Genomic DNA, 26,644 nt, shown 5'->3' with positions numbered 1-26,644 from the left:
ACCCACTGAGGACTCAGAAACAAGTGGTTCCCCCCCCCCAGTTTTGTGGGGGCAGGTATGGTAAAAGAGGCAGGCATTATCACATGATTTTTGAGCCTATGTGTATAAAGTTAACTACAGAATAGAAAACTCTAGTTACAAACACATATCTTTACACTAGAAGTAAATTTAACAGGTTATCCAGATTGTCCCTAAATCTTTTGGGCTTAATGAAAACATAAGAATATCGTAGAATGTTCTTCCTTTTTCTAGAATCTGTAGTACTAAAGGAAATTCATAATGCATAGTGTCAAAAACTGAAATCAGATTCATGAAATGAGAACTTTCCTTGCATACATGTTATGTTTGGTTTCTCAAACATTTCTGGAACGGATAGGACCCTCTTTGAATCCATCAGATTCTTGACTTATGTCCCTTATAGTGGCCTCTCCCAGAAAACAAAAGAACTGGTAGGTTTCCTCTTGGGAGTCATGTCCTATCTTGTTCTTCCCAGCCATTCTACTAAGACTACATATCTGGATTTCTCAAGGAGTTTTCTTCTGCAGAGAAGGGGTGGGGCATCATTTGTTAGCCAGAGATGAAAATGTATAGTTCTATTCATCTTTTCATTGGGAAGAGAGTTAATTTGTTAAAAACCTTATTGACTTCTCTTAAGAGCTAATTAGAACTTTCTTAGGAAAGTTCTTTCAAATAAACAGCTTTAGCCAGAATGCTGGACTTGATCAGTAAACCTAACGGTGTCTTAATTCATTGAAAAGGTATCCCAACATTGAAATAAAGTTTCTTGTTCAAGCCTTAAGAAACTAGAGTGGATTCTCATTACAGGTATGGGAACATCTGAATAATAGGTCAATCTAAGCAAAGATGTTACACAATTGTTTTCTCCATACATGAAATATAGGAAAACCCTATGTGTTCAGTGCTTCACTCTCAAACATGGCCTTGACTTCTGGAATGTAATAAGGTAACATAATTCCCTGTTAATTTTAAAACTGTGAGTCAGGACACATTAGTGAGTTGTGCTATCAAAACTGTTTTATGTTTCCTCTGTTTTACATTAGACCACCAAGGTGAAGATTATGCCAATCCACCACGCTGAAACCAAGCCCTGTCTAAGGGAAGGATAAATGTATATGGAGATACCTGCCCCATTAGTTACCTGTAGATATGAAGCCCTCCCCCCTCCCCCATATAGCCAAGAGGAGATGGACACGAAAGGCACTGGATGTTTATTCTAAGTAATGCTCCTGAATCTTGTGTTTTGATCAGAAGACACATCTAATGAGGCCAGTAGATGTTCACTAGATTTGTGTCACTTTTCCTTAGTCGGTAAATAATCCGTGAAAGAAAACAACTCAGTGAACCTCCGGGTCCCGTCTAGCTTATTTGAATTGTTTACCTTCATATTCTGTGACCTCGGCTTCCTCCTCTTCCTCTCTCTCTTCTCTATAAACTGAAAAGGACACTCTTTCCTCTTGTTCTGAATAGCTCCATTCCTCCTCTGCCGATACTTTGAAAGATAAGATTGAATTCACATTCAGCCCCCTGAAATGCTGAGAATGGCTCAGCCCTCCCTGCAGAGGGACAGCGGTTCTTCTGCCTGCTTCGGGCGTGGCTCCGCAGTCCCCCCTCATTACAAGAAGGACAGAGCTGGAGCTGGCTTAAGATGAGGGGACAGCACAGCTCAAGACCGACAAGAACATTCTAAGAACGTCCACGTGGGGCCACTGTCACAGTGATCCCGTTTTCAGCACCCCGTTCATTTCTTAGTATGATTTGGGCCAATGTAGACACAAAAGACTCAGTCCCCGAAGGCTACGGGGAGACAGTGAGAAAGGAGGACAACTGCTACAGCAAGCAGTCGCATCCGGGAAGAGTGGGAAGAGAAGGCTTCGGGGAAACGCGCCAGCTCATTTCTCCCTCTTCCCAGCTGATACCTTCGTGCCGCGTGACTTCCACTCTTTGAGGAACTGCAATGGATAGTTTTTCTTCGGCTACCAATCTCTTCTCTTCTAGGACAGTTTTCTTAGAAACTTCAGCTTTAAGAAAGCATCAGAGTTGACGTTGAAAAATCAAGACTCTTAACAATTCTCTCAAGAGTTCGGGGAAGATTTGCACAGTACAAGACTTTCACTGGGAAAATGGGAGCACAGGTACGGAACACGTCACAAGCATACACACATGGGAACTCTATCAGAGGACGGACGGACAGACGAAGGGCTGGGACCAGAAGAACACAAAGCGGGAAAGGCAGGGACTCCAGGCTAGAAGGGCCTGTCGGCGGCGTGGGACAAACCCTACCTCGGGGAGGAGGAGCTTTCTTAGCGACAGGAGCGGGCAGGGAAACTTGCTCCTCTGGGACAGGTTTCTTGGGCGGAGCTGGCACTTTAAAAAGAGGCGCTTTTAGATTCCCAAAGTTGTCTCCTTGGCGCGCAGCGCAAAGCCCAGATACACCCCATAATGCACTCATGTCACAAAGCTGACGAAGTCATCGTCTGCCTGGGAGCGCAAGAGCCTAAACAAAGATGGTTCTTGGCAAGGTGCAGAGACAATACCTTTTGGTGGTGGAGCTTCTTCCACTTTCTGAGGCGGGGTAGGTCTTTTTCCTTCAGGAACTTTCTTCTTGGGTATTTCTGGCACTTAAAAGATAGTATTTGATTTTAAAATTCTCAGGAAGGCAAAATAAATGAGCAACATAGAACTGGCAGCCCCTTAAAGAAGACATGCAATTAAAGAAGCCTGAAGAAAAGACAGGTTATTTCACGGAGACAGGATTAAGTACCTGCTGGCGGTGGAGATTCCTCTCTTTGAGTAACAACGGTTATTTTTTCTTCTGTGACAACCCTCTTCTGTACTTCGGGAACTTGAAAAGACATTAATTTTGAGAATTGACTTTATGTTTTCCAAAGCAGCTATTGTACAGTTATTTTTTAAGAAAGTAGGCAGGTAGACAGACACGCTTGTTGAATTCTCACACCATAAAACATTCATTCTGAATTTAACTAACTAAACAAAGAGATAATTAAACACAAAAATGTTTTGTGCTCAAGATGTATAAAAAGGGCTTTTTTTTTTTTTAACTTCTTTTCTAAGTAAGTAACTGTACCTTTAGCTGGTGGAGCTTCCATTTTCTTTGCAGCAGGAACAGGAATCTTTTCTTCAGGGACAGGTTTCTTTGGCACCCCTGGGACTTAAAGTTTTTAAAACAGCATGTTAGTTAAGATATATATCAATTTTATGAACGGACATAGGCACATACACAAATATTCATGTAGTTCATTAATGTTATAGATTTTCTGTGCTTTGGCAAAATAATGCATAAAATTAAGCTATAGAGGTGTTATAAAGGTCAGGATGTGATAAATGGCCCAAGTGATGTTACAGAGACATTTAGCAGTTAAAAATAAGTTAAATACATGGAAGGATGTGTGCAGAATTCATTCTTTCTTTAGATATTGATATGCTTTTGATAAAAACAAATTTGTCAGCAATTATAGAGCATGAATGTGGTATATAAAAATCTCTTTATGTTTTGTACTGATAAATGGAACCCATTGATAATGGATTTAATTTATCTAAGACTATCTTAGACTGACACTAAAAACTCTTTAGAATAGTTGTATCTGTATGTTACTTTTTTCCCTTTTCTCTTCTGATTTGTGTGTGTCTGTGTGCCCTTGTAGTGTATACAAAACTCAGGAAACCCTATTATTCTAGAGTAAGCCTCTCTGTTGGGAGCCGGTGACGTGTCTGGACATGGTCCACGTAGCCTGAGGGTCTGAAGTCAAGGACTTGACCCTCCCCACAAGTTCCCATAAGGAGCCGAGATAAAGAAATTACCAAAGTCTGGGCTCCTGCAGAAGGCAGGGTGTTTACTCTGAAAGAGTGTTCATGCAGCTTTGAAGGAACTAGTTTGTATCATCCTCACCGCATTATCACTTGTTTGTTACTTACTACATAATAAAGGCTCTGAAGCCATTTGGTGCTGCTCCTCATTAGAGGGCTGTCCTCCTGATCCCATAACTTTGTCTGTCTCTTTCATTCCCACCGCTCGACCTCAGGTTTGTTCATTTTTCAGGCTGGCTCCTGACACCTCTCAATCTGATATCCATGTGTCAATGGCTTTGGAGAGTTCTATGTATAAAATTTTGTGGGTATGTGCACATGTACTTTTCTCTAAGAGGCTCAATAGTTTTCCACAGAGTCTCTGACCCAACAAAGGTTGACGGTGGGTTTAGTTAATCTAAGTGTTGACGATGTTGAATTTTTAGATGGCAAATGTATTTTAACAGCCTGCGTTATTGGCAATAAATATTTCCACTTTAAATAAGATATTGGCAATTTTGTAAACCCCTGCACCTGTATACTTGCATTTTTAATATCTTGATGTAATTATACTGATATACACTCGTGTGTATGAGTTATGTTGTACCTACATGGGTTGTTTATACATATATATACATATATATATATGTCACTACATGTATTTGTTTATTTAGAAACAAACATGCCTCTTTGTCTCCTTCAGGAGTGGTCAGTGGCTTTGGTATTAGTATTGATTTTAGCAATATCACTTTTTCATTATAATCATTATATATATTTTCATATAATTATTATATTTTAATGATTAGATCATCAGAAATTATTCTTTAAAAATTACTTGATTAAAAATAAGTCCCAGAATTCTGGAAGAGCCAAGAGTTTAAGAAAGAGAGAAGCAGATCTGATTTAGGAAGAAAATGGAAACACTGGGCAGTCAGGCAGATGGGAACTATTTAAGATGTATAATTTCAGTAAGCCTGTTTTCTCCTAAGTTAGATGATGTACTGAATCTCTCTATAATTGAGCAGACATGTACAGTTTGTAGCTTCACAGCCTCCATAAGGTACTGTCTTTTATCACCAAAAACCAAACCAAAACAAAACAACAAAACAAACACCAAGTCCAAAAACCAAAGCAAGGGATTGGCACATTTGAATCCAAACATGCCTGTATGAAAGGTTCCATAATTAGCTAATTAGATAATTGCAACATTTATGACAAATTTTGATGTTCAATTAATGTCTCAAGAAATATGGTGAAAGTAAATGTTAAAAATCGATATATTTCCAATTACTGGAGACTCGGCATCACTAGCTTTTCAGAAGAGTGGCAGTTACTAGTAGCTCTGTGAACCTTTTAATCTAGTTAACATTCAGTTCTGCCAAATACTCTACAGTTGTCAGTCTTTGGATCTTGTCAAAACTCATGAAAGCATTTTTTATTAAGAAAAAGTCACAACTCTAGGAGTAAAATTTTTTCCTAGAAACATGCCTATAGAAAATGAGTTTCACAAATATTTCTTCTTTAAGAGAGGGAAGATATTAAAAATTTAAGACAGCTGTCTGATGTAGTTACTTCTCTTAACACTTTTAGGAGATATCTTTGGAATGTTCAATATCATAAATAATGTATATTGAGAGTACGACCCCTAAAGCTGACAAACAAATGAAAAATACACAGGGCATGTAAACAGAGTATGTATGAAGACCACATAAAGCAAGGGGCCAGTATTTGGGGCGAAGGGTTATCCATGATCAGCTTGGTGTACCTTTTGGGGGAGCAGCAGGCTCCTTCTTGGGTACAGGAACAGGCTTTTTCTCCTCCGGCACCGGTTTCTTGGGCACTTCAGGAACTTTAAAGATACCATTGTTGAAAAAATGTTGAGAATGTCTAGTCTCATTCTGAGACATTTAAGATTACATTAAAGCATAAATCCTTAGTAAGAGTGTAAGAATTTAGGAAGTAAGCTCGCTCATATGTGGAATCTAATGAACAAAATAAACTGATGAACAAAATAGATCCAGAGACATAGAAGCATGGAACAGACTGAGGAATCTCAGAGGGAAGAGGGGTGGGGTGGGATGGTGGTGGAGAGAGATTAACCAAAGAACTTATATGCTTATATGCATAACCCATGGACACCGACAATAGTGTGGTGAAGGCCTGGGAGATGGTGGGAGCGGGGTGGCAGGGTAGAGGGGGCTATTGGGGTAAAAGAAGGGGACATATGTAATACTTCAGCAATAAAGATAAATTTAAAAGAATTTAAGAAGTAATTTTATATGCTCTACTTGTGATGAAAATGTATGCCAAATAGATCAATACCACAGAGACACCACATATGTTACATGAAGCCAACAAACACCCAATTAGCATAGTCTGGAGTCTAAAAATGGTACTGACACTCATATAACACATTACCACACACTAATGAGTCAACATACACAGAATTAAACATATTACAGATGTTCTACAGATGTTCCTTTGTTAATATACAGATCTCATAGAAAAAGATACCAGAAGACAGACAGTAAGAAATTTTTAAAAAATACATTATTCTACCTTTGGCTGGTGGGGGCTCCACCTTTTTAGGAGTGGGAACAGGAACCACTTCTGGGACTGTTTTCTTAGGTGGCTCAGGGACTTTAAAAATAAATGCACCGTTTTTGAGAAATTGTGCATTTTGACAAGGCACATACTGTTGGTTGCAAGACTTAGAATTAAAATAAAGAGTAGACATCCCCGTTTTATACCAATTGAATGCAAGAAAGTTACATGTTAGAAACAAGAATAAAAGGAAATGGACAAGTAACTAACTAGAAAGTGCTGTGACTTATTCACCTTTGAGTACAGGAGCCTCCACGTTCCCAGGAACAGGCAGGAGCACCCTTTCCTCAGAGGTACCAGTGCCTGTTCCTCAGACACTAGTTTTAGAAACTTAACTTTTATAAAGCAGCTGCCTTAGAACAATTGCATTAGATTATCTCAAGTATTTTTAGTACCCTATGTGTTTAACGATTTGACCAGGGGTGAGACTGGGGGAGTGGTGGAGCCCTAATTTGTAGCTGCTGCCAATTTCTGAGTTCCAATATCTGTGGTGGTGTAAATGCTCCCACCTCGGCCACCAACTGTGACGTCATTGTGGAGTTAAGAAGAGATGTGCAGTAGCACACCATATTATCTAGCATTTCCATAACACAGATATACTCGACATAACCTCGGAAATATACATAATAGTAAAGGGCAGTGAAACAGGGAGTAATGAGTGTTGAGTATTGATTGGCATAGTTTTAAAACATATATAATTTATTTTATTGCAAGATTATATAATTTAACTTTCAATCCTGGAGGTATTAAACACTGAGTAGCAAAATTCCTGAAAATTTAACCATTAGCTCTGATGAGCTGGTATTTCCAAATAGCTGGTTACTAGATTGTGAGCTCCCTAAAGTGTGGACAGAGCCTCCATAACTTTCGTTCCTCTCTCCTGTACCCTCCTCATGGTCTTCCCATCTCCCTGTGATATCCTTTGTATCTAGTGGCTACAGGTCTACTGACTGTGTGATTAAATCTATTATTTAATATTAACATATTCAGGTATTTACTATGGAACTTTTAAAAGATTTTAGAAACTTAGAATGAATCATTAATACCTTTTGGCGGAGGTTCAATCTCTTTGGAAACAGCAACATGAATTTTCTCTTCGGTAATAGTTTTCTTTTGTACCTCAGGGACTTGAAAAAATGTACATTATCATTACTGGTATGTCACATCGTGAGTGGTAGTTATAATTTACAAAGAATGTTGAAATACAAATTAAAATGGAGACAAATGTGAAATGAAAAGATGACAGAGAATTAAAAGGAGATAGAGATGCCTACATAATCCCAAATTAGATAAGAACAGGAGGAAAAACTCCATGTAAAGCCCTTCTATTTGAGCCCCCAAATTAAAATTTGCCTTATACCTGTTACTGACACCTCCTCCTCTGTGTGAGATGCAAAGAACATCTTTTCTTCTGAAATGACCATCTTCTTTGTGTGCACAGCTGGCACTTTAAAGAGAGTATTTCACATTAGTATCCCTTTTTCTACAACAAGACAGCAGATCAAATACACAGGTTGTACACTACATTTAAGTGTTTAGACACAGAATGAGTGGGTTAATATGAAGCTTAAGAACCAACTCAGTACTGACAAGAAAACAAATCATGTTTGATCTACAGGGACAAACGACCCATGCAGCTGGTATCAAACATTATTAAATGGGAATCAAATAGACACAACTTCTTCACATGTAATATGGTACTTTTCCTAATCTGTTAGGGTCTATCCATATAAATGAGAGGATGGGAAATAGTCTATGCATGGAATGCATTGCATAGTAAAGTTAGAAGACTATTCATTAAACACAAAACCTTCCTTTAAAAATTATGTAATTTTGAAGCAAAACTAGAAGCAAAGATAATATTATTTACTTAAGTTATACATATGTGCAACTCAGCATAAAATGTATATTATATAAGAGTGACCTTATTCTGGTGGTTTCAGATTTGTAAATTGTTTAGTAATATATGTACACATACCCATATACATTAAAAATGATTAAAACTTGTAGCTGAAAGAGAAAGATATATACCTTTCACTTCAACAACTTCTTCCTGCACTGGAGTCCGAGAAGGTTTTTGTGGAACAATCTTCTTGGAAACTTCGGGTACTTAAAAAATATGTACAAATACATTTGTATTGTGAAGAATAATGCTTTGCACATAAATTTAAAATATCTTAGTTTAGGTGACTATATAAATAACTAATGTGAGTATATATCAGTAAACAGGTTACCTGTGCACATGATACTAGAAGTGTTTTAAATGATAATACCTTTTGTGACTTGAACTCTTTCTTCCTCTATTCTTCGAGAAGTCTTTTCAATTTTTTCAACTACTGGCTTCTTTGCAACTGCAAGTATTTTAAAGAAATTGCAGTACTTTTAGAACTTCTATTAACATAGTTTTGCTCTCTATATGTATATGTATATATGTGTATACTTTTTTTAGAAAGAGACAAAGTTGGTGCTCTGAACTTTAAGTACAAGTTTCTGTACTTCAAATATTTGGGTTATATTTTATTTTATATTTACCATAGCAATCTTTTTATCATTTTTAATTTTTTTTCTAAATGAATTAAGACATTTTTAGAAAAAAGTTCATTGATACAGTAAAGCTTAGAGAAGAAGTTGTGCCTATTGGATTGAACTGATGATTTATATATACGTCTTTGCCAAACAAGCCATGATAATGATGTTGATGCTCTGATCTAGTTAAATAATCCCAATCACATACCTTTAGGAGGTGGTGCTTTTTTCTTTTCGGGCACCTTTTCTGGAATTTTTCTCTCATGTAACTCTTTAACAAAAACACAGAATAAGAAGGGGTGCTTAAGTAGATAAGTTCTAAAAGGTTGTTTAAATTGCAAATGAAATAATTTAAGAATAACATATAATTGGGTCTTGTATTGGAGATCCATATTGCTAACGGGATTCTTCATGCTGTATTTAGAAGCAAGATCAAGCACAGATGCAGCAAGGCATTGACTATAAAACTTGAACTTTTGCTTTAGAAAATAGCACTTGGAATTTAATCTTAATAATGGGACCAAATAATTCAACTTACACAATGTCAAAGCATGAAAGTAACAGAAGAAAACGGCTCTTTTAAAAATTAAGTTTCTAAAGATTTCTAACCTTGAAAAATGGAAACGATCCTTTTATCTGTATCCATGATTAATCAGGTTAATAACATCGAAAACATAACGAACTGAGCAAAAATAAAGAGAAAAATCACCCAATTAATACATACCTTCATAAACCTCCTTTTGAATTTGAATAACCTCTTGCTCTCTGTAAGTCTCCTCCCACTCTTCCTCCCCTTCGTCATAACCTTCGGTCCTTTCATAGTATTCCTGCCCTTCTTCAAAATCTTCTTCCCATTCCTCGTGCACCTCCTTTTTCGCCTCTCCCCTGGTCTCCTCATAGTCTTCCTCTGGTTCTTCGTAATAAGGTTCTTCGAATGGCTCTGTGTATGGTTCCACTTCCAGCTCATCATAAGGTTCTTCCAAAGGTTCGATGTAAACTTTCTTCTCCTCGTAGACTGCTTGCTTTTTCTCAAACACAGCCTCTTTTTCCTTCTGAACCTCTTTCTTTCTGGTGATGGTCGTTATTTTCACTTCTTCAGCCTTGGAGGATACATCAATAACTTCAGGAGCTAAAATAAATAAGTACATAAATACATAAATAAATACAGGATAACCTTAGCATGTTAATTATATCCATACAATTCCTTCACTAAGTGAAAGTCAAATTTTACATCAGTGTCGTACTGAGAATTTATGTTTTCCTTGTGTTGGTTTCATGTAAAATTTTGTTGACTACGGAATACTATCAGGAGTATCAAGATACACTCTACTCTTAATTTGAGGATTTTTTTTCAGTGTGAACAACATGGCATTCAGTAAATATTATCAAATGGATACACCTCCCATAGTTTTATGAAAGCTCCAGTTTGTAAAATGCCATCATTTTATGGCACTTATATTCAATGTTTCTGCAGTTAACCTCTATTTAAATTTCTAACTTTCAAAAACATTTCTAATTTTAGAGCTACATTTTTGACTATGGAATATGACTCTTGAGCCAGTTTGATAAAGATAATATTTAAAATTGTGTAGCTATATCAGTTTGTTGCTTTCATACAACTTTTAAAAACTCTTAAAGGTTAATATTATTTATATGATCCTAAACATTTGTGTTAGTTACAATTAAAACAATAAGAGATGAACCCCTCTCCCATCTAGCCCTCACCACTTCTTTCCCTACGTCCATTGCACTGGGGCTGCATAAACATCCACCTGGGTTTCCTTTTCTAGGATTGAAGCAATATGAAGTAGCTATCATTTCTAATGTTAGTTTTAATGTAGTGGAGGAAACTCTACTTTATAATAAGCTGGAAGCCCAATATGTAAAAATAAGAATACATGGCACAGATGTCAATCTCAGAAGTAAACAGAATAAAAATATTTAGTTTTTTATATTTACCTTTTGCTGGAATTAAGGCAGTAGGAGATGGAGGCCTCTTAACCTCTGGGACTTTAAAAACATAAAATACATGTTTATTTTTAGATCACACATTTTTTAATGCTTACTAATCCTGTGTACCCTTGTTAGTTATTTGTATAATCTGTGACTACTATTAATATACCAAATGCTTTCATAATTTCAAATCTACCTCGCTGGAAGTGCTATGAAGTACCATACTATTTTTTATTGATTGATTTTAGAGAAAGAGGGGAAGAGAGAGAGAGAGAGAGAGAGAGAGAGAGAGAGAGAAAGAGAGAGAGAGAGACATCAATTTGGTGTTCCACTTATTTATGCAATTCATTGGTTGATTCTTGTAAAAGCCCCAATGGGGGATTGAGCCCACAACCTTGGCATATCCGGATGACACTCTAATGAACCAAGTTACCTGGCCAGGGCCTGCAATGCCATATTAATGGAAATGCAGGAAATTTTGAAGCTTTATTCTAGTTTAGTTTGACTTAAAATAATTTAAGTTAACATGAAACATGAGACTATTCAATATATCTAATGTTAAAAATTAGAGCATGTTTATTTTTTTCAGTGATTAACTGTAAAGTTCAGGAAATACGCATGCTTTTTTTATTTTATTTTATTCCATAATATTTCACAAATGGCCATTCATAGAAAAGTCTCAGTGAGTGGTGCTCTGTGCTCCTGAATTCTCCTTCTTTTAGGAGGTTGCTGTTCTCTAATCTTAATCAAACGAGTAAATAAATTTACCCTAATGGGTATATAAATTTGCCAAATTGCTTACATTTAGTTTCCCCTTTCCTAAAACATTCCAGGGTATAATAAAAATTCAAGTAATTGAATTGATCCTCCTTCAAAAAGGTGTTCATTTTTTTTTAATCTGCACATATTGACATTTACTTAGATAAACCGGGAAGGATGCTAAGTTGGGCAGGAGCAGCCAGCTGAGAGCACCAGCCCTTGACCTGTCATTGCGTGATTTGATCAAGACCAGCTGTTAGACTAGAGGGCAGTGCCTTCTTTATATCACCATCCAGAGATAACAAGAGTCTCTGGTGTTGCCATTGGGCATCATGGGCAGACATGGACACAGGAGGACAGTGGATAAAAAAAGAAAGTAGAGAAAGAAGTGGGGACTGAGTCAAAGAAGAGGGTGACAGTAAGTAAAGGAAGAGGTACCATTTTGTTAATTCAAACTCTTACTTTCTTCCACCCTCCACTATTTGGAATTTAAAATTTTTAGCCAAGAGCAAAGCAATAAGACCATACTTTGATTAATTAATTATAGTACCTTTAGGTGGTGGTGCCTCTTCTTTGGGCTTTGTGACAACTTTTTTGGTATCTTTCTTCACAGCTTTTTTGGTCACTAAAAATAAAATGTCAGATGTAAATAAGCAAAATATTTTCAGGAAACTAGGAGGTGTATTAAGATTTTTTTTTCATATGTTTTGATGGTAACAAGAGACCACACACTATTGCAAAATACTTGTTTCAGAAAGATCTTGGACTAGAATGCAGAAAAAGTTTTTTGAAAGTTAAAATATATAAGGTGAATTTACATCTTCATTGATTTTATGCCTGCTTAAAGTTTTCAAAACATTAAGAATGAACCTGCCCAGCTGGGCGTGGCTCAGCGGTTGAGCGTCGACCTAGGATCCAGGTGATTGGGGTTCGATTCCCGGTCAGGGCTCATGCCCGGGTTGTGGGCTCAATCCCCAGTCGGGGATGTGCAGGAGGTGGCCGATCAATGACTCTCATCATTGATGTTTCTATCTCTCTCTCTCTCCCTCTCCTTTCCTCTCTCTGAAATCAATAAAGATATATTTAAAAAAAAAAAAAAAAAGAATGAACCTAAGTGATATCATAAATAGAAAAACTACACATTTTCATCTTTATTACATTTAGGTAAGAGCACTTTAGTTGTCAGGAAGAAGAGTAATACATGAATTAGTGAAATTAAAGTTCTATCTATGATACATTGTGGAAGTTTTCTTTTTTTTACTGCTGATGTTATAACTTGACCATGGCCCTAATCATATCTCAATTGTGGCTCTTAGTATTCATGAATAAATAACTGTTTTCGATTTTTAAAATATGATTTAATTTCTCAAGTTTCCCCATGGATAATTAAACGTAGCCATGTTGACACTAATACTCAAAGAATTAATCATTCATTAAGATGAATTATTATTCCTGAAAATAAATATAAATGGAAATCTAATTAATGATTTTTGACTTTTGTTCCTCTCTGCTTTCAGAGGTAGATGAAATATATTTGACTATGTTCATATAAAGTATAAAAATGCTTTTCTTTGTTATTGAGAATGTATTAGTCACAAAACTGGAAGGTTTTAGTGGTGTGTTTTTTTTAACTGAATTTCTCCTGAGTGTGGCTGAAAAATATCTCAAGCTTTTAACATCAATTGTAGTGGATAGTATGGGACTAGCATGTCAAACCCAGGAAACTACTACTGTAATGGTGGCTTGGCTATGAAAATATGTGACTGGCACATGAAGAATTTTTTCCTGATGATGCTGGGAAAATTCTGACAGCAATTCTGAACTCCCTAAAACTCTAGCAAGTCCCAGACAGTCTACTGACTAATTTAGTTCAACACTTTGGGGCACAACTAGTACTTAATGAAGTATTTGAGAGGAGCAGTTCCCTGGCACACTTGAGAGCTCCTAATTGGTGAGTTCATTCCTTAGCTTAAAAAAACATCAAATGTATTAAAGATATCTTAAATCATATTTTTTAACAAAATAGTAAAGTTTAAAGAGTATTTAACATTGTAATTGAGAAAACAACCCAACTATAATTTGCAACTTGACTACAAACTAGTATGATTTATTTCCATAAACTTCACTAGAAATTGACTGCACTCTTTTATTATGTCATAGAAAAATATGAAATATGAAATCAGTTTGCCATTAATGTTGAAGTAATTCCATTAAAATAAAATATTTTAATATTAAGCATTGTTGTTGGTTTTTCTAATGATGTTCAGACTGTAGGCCTATGTCTTACACATTTAGTTAATACTTAAAGCAAATTTACATTTTGAAAGGCAAATTCAAACTGTTGACCACTAGAGGGCCAATGTGTTGCATTAAGCCACGTTTTCCAGATCTGCAATAGTTAAATTCTGTATTTTGACATTTAGGTAGAGGACATATAGTACCTTCAATACGTTTTGCTGGTGGTTTCTTTTCTTCAGGTGATGGTAGCAACAGAGGGATAGGAGGAACAGCTGTAGGAGGGATTTCTGGGGAAAAAATGCCATCATCAGTTATGCGGTTTGGTTTCCCATTTTGTGTGAAGCATAACAAAAAGTCTCATGAATTTCTTTCAGTACTTCAAAAGTGTTATGGTACCAATTCATTAATTGGATAAAATTAAAATAGCATATATTTATATGTAACTACTCTTGCTTTGATTTTTAATTGCACAGTTAAGAACACAACACGAAAGAAAAGGTCCCGGCTCTCTGCTACGGTCTTGCGTTGGCAATTTCGTAATGTAGAATATTGTTGCCCCAAGCCCAGGTGTTTTGGTCCCGGATCTTACCTTCTGGTGGTACAGCTCTGATAGGCATGGTAGGGATTGGAACTCTGGAGTCAGGAATATCTGAAAAGGGACATTTATTGATCAATATTGAGGGACTGAAAACTCAGGTGTAATTTTACTAGACAACTAAGATGTGTTTTGTTTGATTGCTAGGCATTTCCAACAGCGGAACCTAACATATAGACACAAACCATATAGGCAAGTTTTATATGTAACCACATAGGCAAGTTTAGTCCCTGTGAAAATTTCTGTTCTATGGCCATTCCAGTAGTCATGATCCTAGGTATCAGCTGAATGAGACCTTATTATCTCAAATTTCTCACACTCTCAAAGTCTGATGTTTGTATTATTTTCATTAAAAATATTTTACTGTAAAAACAAGAAATAATATTTCTAGATGTTCTAGTCTGGCTTTTTCATTTACAAAATTATACTGAATGTATTGTAAGCAAGGATTGATTTTTCTAAAAACTTACCAGGAGGCTTCATCTCAAGTTTGATTTCTGCAAAAGAAAAAAAAATAACATTTTTATGTTTAGAATTGTCTTGGCAGGCTATTTTGTTTCAAAGACTGCAGTGCGGTTTTAATGTGTTTTCTGACCTTTCGTTGTTAAGTACAGCTCTGCTGTGCTTCTCGCCTCTCCTCTTGGCTCCAGTCGAGCAATGACTGAGTAGACACCTAAGGAAAAGAATCATCGAACTTTTGTTTTCTGATGTATTTGTAAATAACACTTCTTTCTTTAGATATAGTATTTATCATTTATACTTCTCTTTCCTAAAAAACTTTTCTATGGAGAATGACAGAGTGCAAGTGTAAACTAGGGTAGAACTATATAAAACAGACAAGCTTTAAATTATATATTCACAGGGACATTGTCAATTAAACTACCTTCGTCATCGGGGGTCACGTTGTGGATGGTCATGTAGTGGCAGCGACCGTCATTCCTGAAGTTGTATTTTTGGCTCTCAGTCAGTTCTGTTGGTCCTTTATACCATGTTACAATGGCATCATCAAAAGACACTTCGCACTCGAAGGTGGCAGACTGATGCTCGCTCACCACGATGTTCTGTATGCGCTTTGTAAACTGAATTGGTTCAGCTGTTTAAGTACAAAGAGAGTTACAATTAGACTGTACAGGAGGAAACGTATTTCAGTGTGCTTCCCCCCTAGATATTTAAAGTCTCCATCTTTTATCCAAATGGAAAATAGCAGAAAAAAATGCTGAAATTATAAAACAAGAAGATAATGTACTTCTTTGCATCAGAAACAAATTATCCCAATACTTAAATGTATTCCTATAGGATCAATGTAAAACAAGTATAATGAAGTCCCTGAAAATCCTTAAAATATTTACATGAAGGCAATAGTCAAGGGTACTTATAACCCCCCAAAAAAATTACACTTTAAAAAGTTAGTGGAATGACAGGTTCAAAATAATGGAAACAAACTTAATTTTACTCTATAATCAATTCTCTTTTGAAATTCTTTCTTCTGTAAAATAATTTTGCTATTCAGGATCTAGAATTGTTTATTATTTGAAATATATATTTCCTCCGTGAAATAATTTAAATGCAATAAGAAATCTGTACTCTTAAATTTCCGAAGACTCATTTTTATGAGTTCTGAAACCTGCTTGGTAAGCCTCTGTGCGCACGCACAAAGGAGCCAACCCACTGAGTATGGCGGGGGTCCACAGTAGGAGAATGTCCTGGAGTGGACAGTCCTTCTCCAAAATTTTATCTGGAAGTCCAGAATTCAATGTATAACAGCACCATGAATATCTTAGATATCATATGTACCCTGGTTAGCTCTTATTTGGTAGGATCATAATAAAATATGCATTATTTAAAAAATGAGAAGTGGTTTCAACTGGATCCTTTAAAGTGAAAACTGTTTAAAGTTTTTGAACTTTAAAATATGATCAGGCATTGGTAGCCATTGTAAAGCAAGTCAGAGAAGTTGAAATGCTTATGTATATAAGAAGTTACATAGTCATATTGCAACAACTATAAATGGGCATCAAAAACTGGACTGAAAGCAGCTGCTATCATTATAGTCAACATGTTGCTCAATACAGTCCAAAGGTGCCTTGAGATAATGCATACAAGCAAATGACTAGGAAGTGAATATTTTTGCTCCTAAGTCTTGAGATTTCACTTTATTTCTGAGATGCAGAAGGTTAGAATATGATCCTCACAAGGAATAATTATTTTTAAAAAATAGCTGCTAATCACACATCATATATCTGTTAATTCTATCTATAAAGTTTCATACAGATAGTCTAATTCCTATAAACAAAATATCAACTCCTAGCCAAGATCTTTTAAATATACAGCCATGAAATCGGGTCCTTTCCAAGATTTCTTTCTGGGAATCAGAATCATAGATGTGAGAATTACTGAATTTAGAATTGTAAAGATTTATTGAATTTAACAGAATTAGGGAATTTAAGAGAAACAACTATTAAGGAGTCATGCTTAGTTTAGATTGAAATTTGCTTCTGGTCAAAAAGAACTATGCAAAGGAATTGCTACTTGTGTGAATAGTTCCCTTTTGATTTTGTATGAATTTTGAGATGTGAATGAACGCTCTGTGTGTGTGTTGGGAAATACGAACACATCAGTACTCTGGGATATGCCTGACGGTGGGGCTGCAGGGGTCCTGCACACCACTGGCTACTGACCTAGGCCACAATAACTCCAGCTACAGTCTGTCACCCACCTTCAATCCTGAGCTCGGCTGAAGTTTCAAGGTCTTCGTATTTGCAGGTGTATTGCCCCTGATCTTCTGCTCGCACATCGGCAATAGTCAGTTTATGGACTTTGTGTTCCACTTCTGTTTTATGTCTACCTTGGGGTTTAAGAATTCTGCCATTTCTGAACCATTCAGATTTTACATTTGGCACAGAAAACTGACATGTCATGGTGCAAGTCTGGCCTTCCTTCAAAGTAACATCCTGCAGATGCCGTTCCCAAGCAGGCTCTGTTGGTATGACACAGCACACATTTTGTTTAATATCACAGGCAGATATGTTCAACAGCTGATTAATCTCACGGATTTGTTTTTAAAACACACACACACACACACACAAACCCTACTTACCAATTACAGTTAGTTTAGCACTAGCAATGTGTGGGCCACACACCAATCTATAATTTCCCTGATCCTTAAGTTGACAGTTTTTGACTCTGAGTGTATGTCGATCACCATCGATGCTTATTTCAAATTTATCACTGGGTTCCAGTTTGACAGTCCCTTTGTACCATGAAAGCTTGATTTCTGGATAATTAATCTTAATGTCAATTTCAAACACAGCATCATTATCTTTCAAAACTGTCTGATTTTCAATATCCTTTATCAGAGTGACAGGCTAGGAGAATAAAGAATTAAAATGCATTAGTTACTCCTTCCCTTATAATTCCCAATAATAATATGTCCACTTTCTTATTAGCATCCTTAATTTTACCTCTGTCTGTGACAGCCTCTGCTGAATAAATGACACAAGTTCTTCAAATTCCTTTTCTTCTTTCTCTGACTTCTCTAGTTCCTCAATTTCCTGAGAATAAAAGATAAGTATTACATATGAAATAAAATTTGAATTAGAGAATACACGATTATATTCAGCTTCCTTCTTGATGCTGCTTAGATTATATTAAATGATCTTATACAACTATAGGGTTCTGGAAATTCAAAGGGCATATGTTAGAGGTTTCAAATGTGGTCTTCTAAAGATGACGCTACATATAAAAGATCATACCAATCTATGTGTCTCTTCTTCTTGACTTTGCTTTAGCAGTTCAAAAGCTTGAAGAAGGCCGCGGAAGTCAGTGATTCCGTACATGCGCGCATATTTTTCATATTCTTTAGGATCAACATTTTTGAGAAGTTCCATGATATCAATTTCTTCTTCTTCCCCAGAGCCCCTTTTTAAGGTTGGAGCCCTAAGTAAAATAAGAAATAAACATAAATCTCCTATCTTCTACTTATTTTGAGTTGTCTATCATCATTCCAAGATTACAAATGTCAATACAAGATTTTTTCTCTCACAAAGGAATAATTCTGTGTCCTTTATTTAAGAAATGTTAATTTTTATCATGTTAACTGTGAAACAATAAAAAATGTGATTGCGGAATTGGAATTAATTAAGTACAGAAATTTGATCAAGGAGATTTAAAAAGGAAAGCATAGCGAAAACATTTTTGTAAACTTCAGAGCCTAATGAAAGAATTACAAGGACAAATAATAACAGCACTAGAAAGCATTAATAAGGGATAAATATCATACGTCATGGGAAAGTGTATGGAAATTTAATAATCCAGTAATTATGTTGAAGCATAAATTGTGTTGAAATTATTGGTAATTATAAAAAATGTTTAAAATAGTTGATCTAGAAAATAATTCAGAGCATGAGAAATCAAACATGGAAACAAAAATTTCATACCTAAACAAACATACAGGTTTCTATATGGGCCATTTCCTTTGCTTAAAATTTTAATGAAAATTTATCTCATTCTCAAAATGTTCTTGCGATTATTCAGAAACGGATCTTAATGAACCACTAACTTCCACCAGTTACTGTGTATTTGCTTATCATTTTCTGTTAAAATGTCTGTGTTCTATGCTCTTTTGTAATCTGAATCTTGAAGTGGATGGTCCGTGCCTCTTGGGAGATCTCTTTTGTGAGTGGAAAATTACTTGTTATTTTTAATTGAACTTACTTTTTCAGCATTGCTCGAAGATCTCCTTCAATTTTCTCTTGCTTCTTCCTCTCGTCCACCTGTAGGTTAACATTGCTTTCAATTTCGCCGTGTTTATTAAAAGCGACACATCGGTATAACCCTGAATCGGTTTTTGTGGTGTCTCTGATCTCCAGCTTTGCTTCATCGCCTTTCTGGTGGATAGAGACACGACCTCCTTGGTTCAGTTGCCTCCATTTCCCTTTTGTCCACTTAACATTAGGGATTGGATCACCACCAACTTTTGCAATGAATGTTGCTGTGGTTTCTAAGGAATAGTGAAAACAAATAAAAAACTTAATTTTCCAAAATCAGTTTTTCCAAAATTCAATCAGTAGTAAAATGCACAAGATAGATGGAGATGTATTTTTTATGGAGTACTCACTTTCTACCACTCTGATGCTCTGAGGTTCTGATACGAAGAAGAGTTTCCCGTCTACCGCTGCTTTCTTAGCTGCTGGCATGGCAGCTGGTTTGTCTAAAAAACACATTTATGTGTTTTGTTATCACAATTACCTTAAGATTGTAATAAATAATTGTCTTTGTAAAATAACTTTTAGGAGTTTGGCAGAGTCAAAAATATGCACTCTAGAACTCATTGTATATGAGAGTGGATTGCGGAAGATAAAGCAGTTTCATGTGCATTTATAACTAGTTGTAGCTGTCGCATGCAGGTTGAACTATAATCATATCAGTAGTTTCAAATCTTATAGTTCTAGACTTGGTTTTATTATACAGATTTCTGCCAGGGCTGTGACAGCAGGCTACCTTATGTCACATGATTACAGCATCATTTTGGAACTTTACTTAATTTTACCCTCTTATATATGGTGAAAAGAGGTTCAAGAAATATGATGGTGGACTTGGGGTAATTCCAGACAATTTTTATTGAAATTATTTCCATTGAATTGTTTAATACTTTAATTCTAATAAGGAGATTGTAAATTGCAAATGAGCAATAACTAATGTTTCTAAAAATCTAATTCCATTCTTATGTAAATTGCAAAAAGCAAAAAAAATATAAGTAGTTGTTGGCTTAATCTTAATAATACTTCAGAGGCAGCTGTACCTTTAATGGTCACTTTTGATTTGGAGGTGTCACTTCCAGCCGCGTTTGAGGCTTTACACACATAATCTCCCGCATCTGCTTTAGCCACATCCTTGAGTTCCAGCATAGCAGTCCCACTAGCAAAGCTGAAGCTGCATCTGTCTGAAGACTTGATTTCCTTGCCAGCCTTCAACCACTGGATCCTGATTGGTTCCGAACCCTGGACGTGGCAGCTGAGCTGCACGAATTCTCCTTCAATCACTGTTACTGGACTAAGATGCTGATCAAACACAGGTGGCTTCTTAGGTTCTGGAATTAAAAAGGCACTTGTAAACATAAAATAAAAAGGAACACAAAAGGAACATAAAGGCAAATAAGTATTACATTCCAGAAAAGAAACAAATTTTGCCTCTAACACGTAACACTGGTTGCTGCAGTAGAACTGAATCATGTGCCTAGTTGATTTCTCTCTGAAGTCCATGAATTAAAAAAAATAAAGGTTTAAAAACAAGCAAAGACCAGATGCCATATTGCCCATATATCACCCATGCACCTATACCCTGATCAAACCCTGCAAACATTGCCATGAGAGTTATTATAACTTCTATGCACACTATTGGTTCTCTCAAACCTGGGTACAGCTGCGTTTTCACTGATCTCTAAAATCTAAGGGCTTATTGGGGAATTCTTTTAATCTAAATTAGAAATTCTTGCTACCCTCTGGGAAAGAAAGCCAACATTTGAATAATTCATGAGCCCATATCTGAATACATGATTTTCTCTGATGTTCATCTTTAGCTATTAAATGCAGAAAATCCAATCTTTGCCCAAAGGATTTAGGGGTTGAAGTTCAGTGTGCAAATCAAAACCAATGAAGAAGACAACACATAACATGGTAGGAAGGCCATGTACAACTCAGTGTTACACAATGATTTTATTCAGGGGTCCTAAAACCTATATATAAGAATAAGGTAACATTCATGATTGCAAAGATTAAAACTTCTGATGTCTACTTTTTTTTCTTAACTCTATAGATAAATAGCCTCAGAATTCCATAGAATGTTCTATCTACCTAATGGCAAAAACATTAGGAATGTAAATCATGAGTATAAGCTACTGTTAAGCATATGTTTTTCATTTTACTAATGATGTTTTAAAACTAAACAAACCTAAACCCTATTAAATGAGCGATAAAATTTGAATTTTAAGACAACTCAAAAAAAAAAAAAAAGACAGCTTAATATTAGCCTATTAATGATATTAACCTATTATCTGTGTCCCCTGATATGGCTAACTACATCACCAGAGTTGGTAGTCAATTAAAAGCTGCTTTGTAACTTGAACATTTGTAATTTGTAAAATGGTTTTGATGAATCTGTATCATACTCATCTGGGTGAATACATTACAGTCAGAGGATCAGACTGAGAAGATCCCCTTAAACAATACAGTCTATTTCTTTGCCTCAAGCTATGACTATGTATTTAAAAATGTCTTCCATAATGATATGCAATAATATCATTCCACTCATCTATTTTTTTTTTTCATTTTAAGCAAATTTACTGTTATTTGGGATTAATGTTCATTTATAGGCTAAAAGCTTTGGGCAATATATGTCAAATAATAATCCTTTAGAAATATACTTAGAAAAGAGAATGTTCCAGAATGTGAAAAAACTTATAATATGCAAAGCTGATGCACTATTCAATGATAAAAATTTAAGAATATGTGAAAATAAGTGTGTTTCATAAAAATTTATATGTCACTTTTTCATGAATTTCAAAGAATTTTGGGATGTGATTTACTAGCCAAGATTTTTTAGTCCAGCTATCATATGACACCTACTTATCTGAGCCATGTAATTAAATTACAAACAATATATATTTTAAGTAAACATAGGAATTATGTTAGGTCAATTAAATAATGTATATTTATATCCATGATAATTACATGGTCAACAGAGTCGAAGAAGAAATGCACATGTCAGTGGCAATGTACATGACCATCTCATAGGCAGAGAAGAAAAACCCAACAGCCAGGGGGCCGTGCAGATAACTAACCTTTGATGACAATTGAAGATGTACAGAGAGCGGAGCCTGCATCATTTGACACTTTGCAAGTGTACAAACCAGCATCGCCCATGCTCGCCTTCTTGACTTGCAGCAGCAGTATGTTGTTCTTGAACGTGATGTCACAGTTAGAAGTTGGATGTATCTCTACGTTATTCTTGTACCAAGCAACAGTGATAGGCTGGGAACCAGCAACACGGCCCTCAAGTTTGAAAGAATTCCCTTCTGTTTCTTCTACTGTCTCTGAGAGCTTTTTAGTGAAACTTGGAGGGATTAACCGCTCTGTAAGAAATTGTAGGATATATGAAGTGGAATCCAGAAGCAGTTATTAATATAAGGTTTTTCAAGAAAAAGAAGTCATATTTTTCATTTAAAGTCAGTGCTGACCAACTAAATATAGAATATCAGTGTGTGTTCCTAAACATTTCAGCCTCCTTCCAAAGCTTATTCTAAACTGTTAGAGGACTGAAGGGATAGATGATAAAAATAACTAAGGACCATTTACAGAACCAGATAGTTGTAAAAAAAAAATAAATGGGAGGTTGGTCTTGTGATTATGTAGAATATGTAAAATTTTAGAGAACAACAGATTTAAAAAGTTCACTTCTTGAGAGGAACTTATTTCCTTTTAATCATTTTTATGCCATTTGTTTAAAAATGTGTCCTAAATTTCATCTGTCTTAATAAAAACCGCACCCTCAATATAGAACATAATATGATTACATTTTGTCAGACCCCATGCAAGATAAATGATACCTTTTATGTTAAGTTGAGCTGCGCAGGAGTCCTTTCCCACTTCATTCACAGCATGGCAGGAGTACTGTCCTGAGTCTCCCCTGTCTACTTTCAGAATTGTCAGGTGGGCAGTGTTTTCCAGGTAACTAATCTGGTAGTTGCCACCACTTCTTATCTCTCGGCTGTCTTTGGCCCAGCTGACCTTTATCGGTTGTGTCCCAGTAACGTGGCACTCAAAGTCCGCACTTTCTCCCACCACGGCATCCACAGGGGCAACACGGATGTCAAAGAAGGGTGGGTTCTTCCCCTCTAAGAGTTGAGCAGAAAGACAAGGTTTCAGACTCCCTATCTGGACCATTCCAGTTTACAGAAATCATGATGCTTTCTCCCTTGTTTCGTATTTGATTGTAAAACTTTTAACTACAGAAATAGAAAGAAGTTTAAGAATCCACAAACCTGTGAGGATGAGTCTGGCGCTAGACGATGCAGACCCAATAGGATTTGTAGCTGTGCAAGAATACTGGCCTGCAAGGCCCCGATCTGTTTTAAAAATATTGAGAGTGGCTACGTTGTCTAAAAATGATGTTTGTACATTTGGGCCATCTTTCAAAGGCTTGCCATCTTTATACCAAGACACTGAGAGAGGCTCTGATCCACTTATGGCACATTCAAAAACAACCGGCAGCCCAACCGTTTCTTGAACATCTCTCAATTGCCGAGAAAATGACGGTGGAAGTTTTTGCTCTGTAGGAACAGGATTAAAGTAATAAATACCTCTAGACATTTTAAATTTATTGAATATTTTCATAATTAATGTTATATAGATAATGCTATTTCTATAATTATATCAGGAAGTATTAACATTTCTAGAATGAACTTGGACCCAAAGAAAAACGTAAACTTTTGGAGTAAAAGTGTCACCCTGAGGCCAACTTAATGCCCAGTAGGGACAAAGATATGTGAGCCAATAGAGAGCTTGACTGGCTCAGGTACATTTCCAGGTATGCAGCAGATTCTCCTACTTTTCAAGACTGTTTCCTTGCAATTTGAATGATATACTCATAGGGTGGGATTTTGAAAATATGATCCCTCACTTTTCTTAAACATTTAATTATAGAGACAAAGGATTACATGATCCTTCCAACTGAAGATTTAGTCATCTTATCTCTCTCTGTAAAGGCAATAGAAAAAGATAAGCCGCTAATTATAGATGGAATTATGAAAGCAGAACATTTTCCATTTGGAAAGAATTTCCTAAAAAGAAGGCCCTCACCAGATATTTTAAACCTTGTTCAAAAGAAATTCAAATTCATTCACTTCTGAAATATTGCAATCACCTTGAACAGTAAGGAACGTTGACGAAGAAACTTCTCCCACACTGTTCTCAGCTCTGCAGATATATTCTCCGCTGTCATGACTGCCAACCTGGTTGAAAACCAGTGTAGCAACATTGTTCCTGAAATGCATCTTGGAGGTGGCAGTGGGTCTCAACTTTGTATCTCCTTTGTACCAGGACACTGTAATTTCAGGGGTCCCTGCAAGTTGGCATTGTAAAGAGGCAGAATCTCCAACAGTCACCTTGACAGGCTCCAACTGCTTGACAAAATATGGTGGTTCTGCAGGCAAGAGAGATAACGAGTCATGAAGGAGACAGGCCAGCATGATTATTTATATATAGAGATAGGAATGTATAGTCACAACAAACCTAGGATCTGTATTTGTGCTGAACAGGAATCTTTTCCAGAAGCATTTTCAATGTAGCAGTTGTACTGCCCTGAGTCTTCCACTGTGGTACTTGGAATTTCCAGGATTGAGGATTTTTCAGTTGTGGTTATATTACACCTCTGAGAAGGAGTTATATTTATGCCATTTTTCTTCCATGTAACTGAAATGGGAGGAGTTCCAGTGTATGTGCCCTCTAGGATCAGGGGTTTCCCTTTCTCAAGGCTGTAATCATTGAGTCTCTTCACAAATTTAGCCGGGGCTATAAATGAATTGGAAATATGAAATCAAACACACATACACACAGATGCAGGCATGTCTATTAAGTTGTGTATGTTAACTGTGAAGGTGCAGGAAAGCAGTCAAACAAACCTTTGACATAGAGATGTGTTGTACAAGAAGCTTTCCCAGCTTCATTGGTGACTATGCAGGTGTATTCTCCACTTTGTGAAGTGTCTACATCAAACAGCTCCAGTTCGGCAACTGACTCTTCCAAAGACACATTGCATCTGTCCCCTGGTACTAGTTCACTGCTGCCCTTGAACCAGCTGACACTGAAAGGAGGTGTTCCCTTTATGATGCTTGTGAAAGTCACATTGGCTCCAGTTAAAACATCCATGGCATCAGGTTTCTGAACAAAAGATGGTGGTTCTGAACAAAAAAGCACACAGCAGAAAAATTTAATATTTTTGACTTGCGATGATCAAAGTGCTTATAAATTATGAAATGCAGTTCTACTTTTACTGTATTTTTAACTGACCTCTCACAGTCAAAGGAGCACTGCACTCGTCAGAACCAGCCACATTAGTAGCTACACAGGTGTAGTCGCCGGCATCTGATTCCTCCAGCATGTTCACAGTTAAAGCACAAGTGTTATCTGTCAAGGTGGTCTGGTATTTCCTCCCACTGCTGATCTCATTTCCCTCATGGAACCAGGAGACAGAGATTGGAGGTGATCCATAGACTTTGCACTCCATTACAACAGAGGAGCCGGACAGACCATTTGTTTCTTTCAATTTTCTTGTGAATGAAGGAGGAATGGTTCGGTCTAAATGCGATAAAAGTCAAACAAACAAGGGGCATCAGTTATAAAATGATTTGAGAAGAGAATTACTGTCTTTTTGATGGAATATACCTAGATCCATTTGGCTCTTTTGCAAGGGTATCAAAGAATTCCCGATAGGCTCACACAATCGAAAGCCTTGAGCATCAATGGGCAGGATGTACTAGTTCACTTGCTGGGGATTTGGGTTTCTCTTTGCTGTGACTCATTATATGGTGAATTATTCCAGCATAAGTGATAGTAGACCACTTTATTCTTATCCAGGGATTAAGTTTTACTCCTACCACCCCGAATTGTGGAAATTCCTCCGTGAGAAAGGGATATAACTTTTGAACTTGGTTTTCTCCTAACTCCATAGTTACATTACCTCTGACTTTGCTGATTCAGAGGATGTCAGACTCATGTCATGCTGTAGAACATGGGTCTTCCCATACACATATATGCAAATCAAGAACTACATTATAGCAACACTAAAACAAAAGCTTAACCAACCAACCTGAAACTTGAACTGAAACTGTGCAGCTGTCTTTGCCAACAGGGTTTTGCACCTCAAAACTGTATACCCCACTGTCACTGGGTGCCACGTTGATAATCTTAAGGCCAGATACTTTGTTAAAGAAGCTTATTTTGTATTTGCTGTCACTCGTCAGTTCTTTTCCATCCTTAAACCACTTAGTGCTGAGTTCAGGTGTGCCAGTGACAATGCACTCCAATGTACAGGTGTCTCCTGTGGTAACTTTTATGGATTCTGGCTTTTCCACAATTGCTGCAGGTTCTA

The 26,644-nt window shown here is 36.5% G+C and overlaps 1 protein-coding gene across 1 annotated transcript in view; it reads right to left on the bottom strand.

Annotated features, from left to right (window-relative positions):
* The window catches only part of TTN (titin), a 269,865-nt gene that overhangs the window by 149,409 nt on the left and 93,812 nt on the right, over positions 1-26,644 (bottom strand). The window contains exons 90-125 of the mRNA XM_087819741.1: positions 26,363-26,641; positions 25,564-25,851; positions 25,176-25,454; positions 24,787-25,065; positions 24,419-24,697; positions 23,538-23,825; positions 23,103-23,390; positions 22,338-22,628; positions 20,301-20,588; positions 19,617-19,709; positions 19,214-19,499; positions 18,253-18,436; positions 17,962-18,051; positions 17,598-17,865; positions 17,217-17,477; positions 15,384-15,593; positions 15,096-15,173; positions 14,971-14,997; positions 14,495-14,554; positions 14,109-14,192; positions 12,218-12,292; positions 10,915-10,959; positions 9,680-10,084; positions 9,164-9,226; positions 8,703-8,780; positions 8,461-8,538; positions 7,790-7,876; positions 7,476-7,556; positions 6,385-6,465; positions 5,591-5,674; positions 3,107-3,190; positions 2,783-2,863; positions 2,556-2,639; positions 2,302-2,385; positions 1,938-2,039; positions 1,400-1,510 (exon numbers count right to left, since the gene is read on the bottom strand). Coding sequence (XP_087675867.1) covers positions 1,400-1,510; positions 1,938-2,039; positions 2,302-2,385; positions 2,556-2,639; positions 2,783-2,863; positions 3,107-3,190; positions 5,591-5,674; positions 6,385-6,465; positions 7,476-7,556; positions 7,790-7,876; positions 8,461-8,538; positions 8,703-8,780; positions 9,164-9,226; positions 9,680-10,084; positions 10,915-10,959; positions 12,218-12,292; positions 14,109-14,192; positions 14,495-14,554; positions 14,971-14,997; positions 15,096-15,173; positions 15,384-15,593; positions 17,217-17,477; positions 17,598-17,865; positions 17,962-18,051; positions 18,253-18,436; positions 19,214-19,499; positions 19,617-19,709; positions 20,301-20,588; positions 22,338-22,628; positions 23,103-23,390; positions 23,538-23,825; positions 24,419-24,697; positions 24,787-25,065; positions 25,176-25,454; positions 25,564-25,851; positions 26,363-26,641 — 5,823 coding nt within the window. The remainder of the gene's footprint in view (positions 1-1,399; positions 1,511-1,937; positions 2,040-2,301; positions 2,386-2,555; positions 2,640-2,782; positions 2,864-3,106; positions 3,191-5,590; positions 5,675-6,384; positions 6,466-7,475; positions 7,557-7,789; positions 7,877-8,460; positions 8,539-8,702; positions 8,781-9,163; positions 9,227-9,679; positions 10,085-10,914; positions 10,960-12,217; positions 12,293-14,108; positions 14,193-14,494; positions 14,555-14,970; positions 14,998-15,095; positions 15,174-15,383; positions 15,594-17,216; positions 17,478-17,597; positions 17,866-17,961; positions 18,052-18,252; positions 18,437-19,213; positions 19,500-19,616; positions 19,710-20,300; positions 20,589-22,337; positions 22,629-23,102; positions 23,391-23,537; positions 23,826-24,418; positions 24,698-24,786; positions 25,066-25,175; positions 25,455-25,563; positions 25,852-26,362; positions 26,642-26,644) is intronic.

This window comes from Miniopterus natalensis, chromosome 8, assembly GCF_054644295.1.
Source record: "Miniopterus natalensis isolate mMinNat1 chromosome 8, mMinNat1.hap1, whole genome shotgun sequence".
In the NCBI taxonomy this organism is placed as follows: domain Eukaryota; kingdom Metazoa; phylum Chordata; class Mammalia; order Chiroptera; family Miniopteridae; genus Miniopterus; species Miniopterus natalensis.
The sequence above is the reverse complement of the archived record's forward strand: the minus strand, read 5'-3'. Positions and strand labels throughout refer to the sequence as shown.